The 7,543-nt window shown below is 50.8% G+C and overlaps 1 protein-coding gene across 9 annotated transcripts in view; it reads left to right on the top strand.

The window, feature by feature from the left end:
- The first annotated feature begins 484 nt into the window (after window positions 1-484).
- RANBP10 (RAN binding protein 10) overlaps window positions 485-7,543 on the top strand; it is an 87,321-nt gene continuing 80,262 nt past the window's right edge. For all 9 annotated transcript variants that reach the window (XR_012429022.1, XM_005592289.5, XM_074027396.1 and 6 more), the window contains exons 1-2: window positions 485-743; window positions 1,533-1,644. Coding sequence is in view for 2 of the 9 variants with exons in the window: in XM_005592289.5 (XP_005592346.1) it covers window positions 509-743; window positions 1,533-1,644 (347 nt within the window). In the remaining 7 variants the exon portion in view is untranslated. The remainder of the gene's footprint in view (window positions 744-1,532; window positions 1,645-7,543) is intronic.

The following is a 7,543-nucleotide window of genomic DNA, read 5'->3' as shown; positions in this document are numbered from 1 at the left end:
CGGAGTCAGGGATGCGCCGCGCCCCTGAGCCTAGCGCCCGCAGGCTGGGAGCAGGACAAAGTAGCAAAGGTGGACTGGGACCCAGCATCGGGTGCCCTGAGAGTCAATCACTACAGCCGATTTGACCCCAGGTACCAGAACTGGGGCAGGGGGATGAACAGAGGCAATGGGGAGAGAAGTCGGCTGAGAGGCCGGAGCCGCTTTGCCGGCGGGAATTGTAGTTTTCGGTGTCCCGACCTCTCGATGGGATAGGCTTATAGCTGAGAAGGGTTGTACTACATCTCCCAGAATTCTCTACCAGCCCGAGTTGCTCCGCCTCTCGAGAGCTCTGCATTGTGGGGTATGGAGTTCGAAATGTGGCAAAGGGGTGTCAGTGTCCAAAGAGAGGTGCCGGACTCGGACTCGGTTTCCCTGCGGCCCAAGGAGGCTCACGGGCCATTGGCTGAGCGTGGCGGATCTGGTCCCGCTCCTCCCCGCCCCCAGTGACACAATAGCAGCTCCCTCCAAGATGGCGGCAGCGACGGCAGACCCGGGAGCTGGGAACCCGCAGGCTGGGGACTCCTCCGGCGGGGGCGCTGGGGGCGGGCTGCCGTCTCCCGGGGAGCAGGAGCTGAGCCGGCGCTTGCAGCGCCTGTATCCCGCGGTCAACCAACAAGAGACTCCGCTGCCGCGCTCCTGGAGCCCCAAGGACAAATACAACTACATTGGTCTCTCCCAGGGCAACCTCCGCGTCCACTACAAAGGTATCGGCCCGTCAGGCTGCGGGGAATCAAGGCTAGAGCGTCCGTGGGGTGGCTCTGCGGCCAGGCCCCCGCCCCATCACTTCCCTTTGCCTGCCTAGGTGCTCCAAGTTAGGCCTTGGCCCTTTCAGGATGTCCAGGGTGGTGAGGCTGACCAGGCCGAGGGTTGACTGTTCTCGGTCCCGAGACACCTGCAGTCAAGAGAACCGCAACAGGTGTCCAAACCCAGTGCTGGGCCGGACCTTCCACTCCAGGACCTCCCTGCTTGTCCTAGGCAGGCTCCAACTCCAGCGGGACCCTTCGCCACTGCTTAGAAGAAAGGGGTGGTCACATCCCTACCATTACATTAGCCTGAGACTCATGGGCTTGCCCACCTGCTAGGCGCCTAGACTGGGCCTGGGGTTCCGTGCTAGAGTTTGGGGGGTGTGTTACAGGTCGGCCTCCTTCTTCCACTGGCCTCCTAGGTGGGCTGCCTGGATTCTAGAGAGGCTGCCAGCAGCACTTGGGTATCTCTCACGTTGCCTGTACCCTTGTGGGTATCTCTCACATTGCCCGTACCCTTGTTTTGTTTGTATGGGCAGTGTCTCAGGCAGGACTGCTGTTTTCAGGAGGAGGTGAGGCACAGGTGGAAGGTTTAAGTGTTTACTCAGTTGTCTAATGATTCCTTGGACTGCGTAAGCGCTTCCTTTGGCCACAGAGGAGTGGAGTTGCCATGGAGGAGTTGCAGAGAAAAATGAGGCTTCCATTTGCATTTCCTTCTGCTGAAATTTTTTCCTTGCCCTCCCCTGTTAGGTCATGGCAAAAATCACAAAGATGCGGCCTCGGTGCGTGCCACCCACCCCATACCTGCTGCCTGTGGCATTTATTACTTTGAAGTGAAGATTGTCAGCAAAGGAAGAGATGGGTAAGCCGTTTATGACCACCCTTTTTCCCTGAACACGAGCTGATCCCTGTGGTCAGAGTTCAGGTCCCTTGGCTGGCACTTGCTGATGTGAGCAGGTGAGCTGCATGGGTCTGGGCTGCCACTGTTTCCTGACTGTGGGCACAGTCTGGTCGAAGCAGCAGATCTTGATGGCCAGTGGGTGTGTTGGGGGTAAAGCAGGGGATTCTTTTTAGTGATGATGTAATTTGATACCTAGAAGGTTAGACAAACAAGTAACAAGTTTACTTTAAAAATTTAGTGTCCAAAATGGGGTTTCCCTCATAAGCATGTGGTGTTTTCGTGACTTCCTTCCTTTCACATTCTTACTGTATTCATGAGGTTCTTTTTTATGGCATTTAGTCATGTAGAGGCCCTGGTAGCCTTCAAAGAGATAGTAGAGTCTTTGCAGCATTCATGAAAGCTGCTGTGGCCCCTGACCTGTCATCTCAGTGTAAACAGCATACACATGGTCTGAATCAGGTGACCTTGCTGCTCATAAACTTGTTTTTCAGTCCAAGGACTTGAACACTACTAGTTGGATCAGCTTTAGGAAGGTCCTCATTAAAGTCAGCATTAGGAGCCCGGTGCGGTGGCTCACGCCTGTAATCGCAGCACTTTGGGAGGCTAAGATGGGCAGATCACCTGAGGTCAGGAGTTGGAGACCAGCCTGGAAAACATGGTGAAACCCTGTCTCTACTAAAAATACAAAAAAATTAGCTGGCATACCTGTAATCCCAGCACTTTGGAAGGCCGAGGCGGGCAGATCACTTCAGATCAGGAGTTCAAGACCAGCCTGGCCAACATGGTAAAATCCCATCTCTACAAAAAAAATTCAAAAATTAGCTGGGTGTGGTGGCGTGCACCTGTAATCCCATCTACTTCGGAGGCTGAGGCATGAGAATCACTTGAACACGGGAGGCGGAAGTTGTAGTGAGCTGAGATTATGCCACTGCACTTCAGCCTGGGCAACAGAGCGAGACTCCGTCCCAAAACCAAACAAAAAAAAGTCAGCATTAGGGAGACTCCCTATTTTAAGATGATCCAAGCAGACACAGGAAGTCATAAGGGAGATACTTAATTTTTCTTTTTCTTTTTCTTCTTTCTCCCAGTGTCCCTTTTTTTCCTAGTGATTGTGACGAAGCAGGTGTTTAAGTTATGAAATAACATGACTGCAGCTATCTTGGAAAGGCTTTCCTCATCAGACTTTAGGTTTGGTGTCTGAAGTTTGCCACCCCCTCTGGTGACCATGCCAACGCTGAGAGTGTGTTCTCAGACATTGAGAACTTCTTTCCCCTAGGGACTGTCCGCTTTGTGGTGCATGCAAAATGCTTGACCAAGGGAGTAGGCTGGGGGCAACACTGCCAGAGTCAGAGCCTCGTCTACTTCCTCAGTGATGTAACTTCTCTGCCTGTGAGGTCTCTGTGGTCTTGGGTGGATGTTGGAGCTTCAGTCTCCTGATCTACACTGTGGGGATCCAGGCCAGCATCTAAGCTGCCTAAACTCCAGAATTCTGTGCCTCTGAAATTCTGATCATGGGAAGCTACTGCATCTTTCTCTCTCTCTCTTTTTTTTTTTTTAAACGAGATGGGGTGTTGCTCTGTCTCCCAGGCTGGAGTGCAGTGGCAAGATCACAGCTCACTGCAGCTTCGACCTTCTGGGCTCAAGTTATCCTCCCACCTCAGCCTCCTGAGTAGCTGGGAGTACAGGTGCATGCCACCACGCCTAGCTAATTTTTTTTTTTTTTTTTTTGGGGACGGAGTTTCACTCCTGTTGCCCAGGCTGGAGTGCAATGGCGCGATCTCAGCTCACCACAACCTTTGCCTCCTGGGTTCAAGTGATTCTCCTGCCTCAGCCTCCTGAGTAGCTGGGCTTACAGGCATGTGCCACCATGCCTGGCTAATTTTGTATTTTTAGTAGAGACGGGGTTTCTCCCTGTTGGTCAGGCTGGTCTCAAACTCCTGACCTCAGGTTATCCACCTGCCTCGGCCTCCCAAAGTGCTGGAATTACAGGTGTGGGCCAGTGCACCCAGCCTAATTTTAAAAATTGTTTGTAGAGATGAGGTCTTCCTGTGTTGCCCAGGCTGGTCTCAAACTCCTGGGCTCGAGTGATCCTCCCACCTTGGTGTCTCAAACTGCTGGGACTATAGGCATGAGCTACCATACCCGGCTGTCTTTCATTTTTATCCCCATCTAGTGCATTTACAGATAGGAAAGTTAAATTTATAGGAGGTTTTCAAAGCTCCTATTTTCCCCTTCCACCATCTGATAGAAGCACATGTATTTAGCGTGCTTGAACTAGTGTGAATGAGAATAGCCCCTTTAAACAAGCACCTCAAAAATAATGTTGACTGAAATGTTGGTGCTAGAGTCTCATACTGCCAAAGAAACTGAGGTGCACTTCTTAAACTTGTAGGGAAGAAAATGGATTGTTTTCTCCTAGTCTTTATCATAGATAACAGCTGAATTAGTTATCTAGCTAGAGAGCAGAGACCAACTTCAGAAGGAAAGTGTTTATACTTAGAGACCTGGATTCTTTTTTTCTTTTTGTATTTTTTGAGAGATGAGGTCTGGTTATGTTGGAGATCTGGATTCTTTCAACTGGCTTTTAACATTTCAGTTTTAGTCAATCTTGCTGGAAAAGGTCCTGTGTCATGTTAGATTGGTGAACTATAGGTGTTGACTGGAAGTCTAAAGAAAGGTGGGCATCTATTCCCAGCATTTTACATGTGGTAAGCATAGCTGTTGAGCTGATCTGGAAACATCAGATGTTAATTAATTAATTAATTTATTTGCCAGGCAGTTTCCCTTATCACCCAGGCTGGAGTGCGGTGACTCAATCTCAGCTCACTGCAACCTCTACTTTCTGGGTTCATGCCTCAGCCTCCCGAGTAGCTGGGATTACAGGCATACACTACCACGCCTGGCTAAGTTTTGTATTTTTAGTAGAGATGGGGTTTTGCCATGTTGGCCAGTCTGGTTTCGAACTCCTGACCTCAAGTGATTCGCCTGCATCAGTCTCCCAAAGTGCTAGGATTACAGGCATGAGCCACGATGCCCAGCAAGGAAACATCAGTTTTAGAAAGGTCTCAGGTCGGCCAGGCGCGGTGGCTCAAGCCTGTAATCCCAGCACTTTGGGAGGCCGAGACGGGCGGATCATGAGGCCAGGAGGTCGAGACCATCCTGGCTAACACAGTGAAACCCCGTCTCTACTAAAAAAATACAAAAAACTAGCCGGGCGAGGTGGCGGGCGCCTGTAGTCCCAGCTACTCGGGAGGCTGAGGCAGGAGAATGGCATAAACCCGGGAGGCGGAGCTTGCAGTGAGCTGAGATCCGGCCACTGTACTCCAGCCCGGGCGACAGAGTGAGACTCCGTCTCAAAAAAAAAAAGAAAGGTCTCAGGTCATGTATGCCTGTGGTAGCCTGCTTCAGTTGACCACTGTCAGATGGCAAAAGTATAAATAGCTCCTCGTGGTCTCTTTACGGAATCCCCGAAAGCCTTCTCATGGCTGGGATGCAGTCGCATGTTAGTATGGGCCAGGTGTGGTTTTGAGGAGGCCAAAGGCAGTTACACAGGGCAGGCAGACATCAACTGGCTCATTTCCCTTTTTCTGTAGATTTTTTTTTTTTTTTTTTTTGAGACAGGGTCTCGCTCTGTTGCTTAGGCTGGAGTGCAACAGCATCACAGCTCACTGCCGCCTCAACTTCCTGGGCTCAGTCAATCCTCCCGCCTCAGCTTCCTGAGTAGCTGGGACTATAGGCGTGTACCATCATGCTTGACTCCTTTTCTTATTTTTGTAGAGATGGGGTCTCACAATGTTTCCTAGGCTAGTCTTGAATTCCTGGGCTCAAGTGTTTCTTCCACCTTAGCCTCCCAAAGTGCTGGGATTACAGGCATGAGCCACCGTGCCTGGCTGATATATAAATTTTTTTTAAAACTGTTTTGTAGAGATGGGATCTTGCTGAGTTGTCCAGGCTGGTCTCCAACTCCTAGCCTCAGGTGATCCTCCTGCCTCAAAGTGATCCAAAGCACTGGGATTGCAGGCATGAGCCACCATGGCCAGCGTCCCATGGATTTTGGAGGTGTGTTTTTGATCCTGGTTTAGTCCATGACCCAAGCATTAACTGGTTGTCTAGCTTTCCTGTGTTACCTAGTTTGATCCTCACAGCATCTCTGGCAAGTGGCTAGAGCAGATGATCATGTACATTCCTGTTTTGTGAGTGAGCCCTGAGTCCCTGGGATGTTTGGTGTCCTACCCTGGCTGCAGGGCTTAGGGTGTGCAGTGGAGTAGCCTGAATCAGATGTCCTCGCCTGATCCTAGGCACACATGTTCATGCTGCTGCTGCCTTTCTCCATTGTAGCTATTGCCTTCCTTCCCTGGGTAGAGTGAAGGAATGTTCTGTTGGATTCCTACCAGATTGCAATGTTAGGGGACAGAGCTGAAAGGTACATGGTGCTTTGTGGGGCCAGAGAATTGTGACATGCTGTGGACCAGGCTTGATCAACTTACTGTTCCATTTAATTATTTATTTATTTATTTATTTATTTTATTTTATTTTTTTTTTTGAGACGGAGTCTCGCTCTGTCACCCAGGCTGGAGTGCAGTGGCCGGATTTCAGCTCACTGCAAGCTCCGCCTCCCGGGTTCACGCCATTCTCCTGCCTCAGCCTCCGGAGTAGCTGGGACTACAGGCGCCCGCCACCTCGCCCGGCTAGTTTTTTGTATTTTTTAGTAGAGACGGGGTTTCACCAGGTTAGCCAGGCTGGTCTCGATCTCCTGACCTTGTGATCCGCCCTTCTCGGCCTCCCAAAGTGCTGGGATTACAGGCTTGAGCCACCACGCCCGGCCTTACTGTTCCATTTAATCTGTAAACTTGCTTTTCTGTAGATTTGAGTACCCTTCCTTTGTAAAAGATATTTATAAACCCAGTTGTTAGTGTCATTGTTCTCCAGAACGTCGTTTTGACAATATCTTTTGGAGAAGAACACACTAAGCTAGCCTAATAAGGAAAGTTTCATGTCAAGGTTTCACAGAATATTTATATATACCTACTATGTGCTAGGTCCTATACTAGGTGTAGGGAGAACAGAGGTAAAGCCAGCACAGATCAGCTTTGTCCTCAGGAAGCCTGTGGCCCATTCAGTAGAGAGTGGACTGAAAGTCTGCAAGAGGAGGCAGAGCCTGGGAACAGTTGTGAGGGATGAGTAGGAGTTCCCCAGGAGGCGAGACCTGTTAGACCTATGAGTCTAATGGGTAACTAGCTTGACGTCTGGGTGCTAGGCTTTCTGGGTACTCCTCAAGTATAAGAGAGCACTGTGGAGAAGGAGGGACTGTGTTTGAGCTAAGAGCTTGGCACAGACTGATATGCTTCAGCTGCATTTTGCTAAGTCACCAGAGCTGTGAATTCGGGGAGCGGGTCTGGTGGGGTGAGGAGACATCAGAGCACTGCCAGTGGTGCCAGGAGATAAGGGGCATCCAGGTCTGTCTTTCTAGGAAGCGAAGGAGGGCCTGAAGCTGAGAGTCCCTGGGGAGGAGCAACGTCCACAGACAGAGTTCATGGACCTGTGGGTGTCCCTGGCTCTTAGTGATGACACATGGAGGGTGTGGCTGGCTAGGCCGACAGATGCTCCAGTGTGACCCTCAAAATAGACTGTAACATCATCCCAGTGGCGGAGGCCTCCTGACATGTGATGGTTGCTTTACCCAAGAGTAGTAGGCCTGGGCTAGAGCACTGGATGGCATGGAGAGGGGTGGGGGCATTCTTCTCTGTAGCTAGTGTCCAGGCCCAGGCCCAGAGCAGGGGTCTCTGACCACAGCCAGCCAGCCTTCCCTTGCTCCTGCAGCTGACTTCCTTTGGCCAGGCAGCAGTGCACTTACTCATTC

Source organism: Macaca fascicularis, chromosome 20, assembly GCF_037993035.2.
Source record: "Macaca fascicularis isolate 582-1 chromosome 20, T2T-MFA8v1.1".
Classification (NCBI taxonomy): domain Eukaryota; kingdom Metazoa; phylum Chordata; class Mammalia; order Primates; family Cercopithecidae; genus Macaca; species Macaca fascicularis.
Note: the sequence above shows the minus strand (reverse complement) of the source record. Positions and strands in the feature narration are given on the sequence as shown.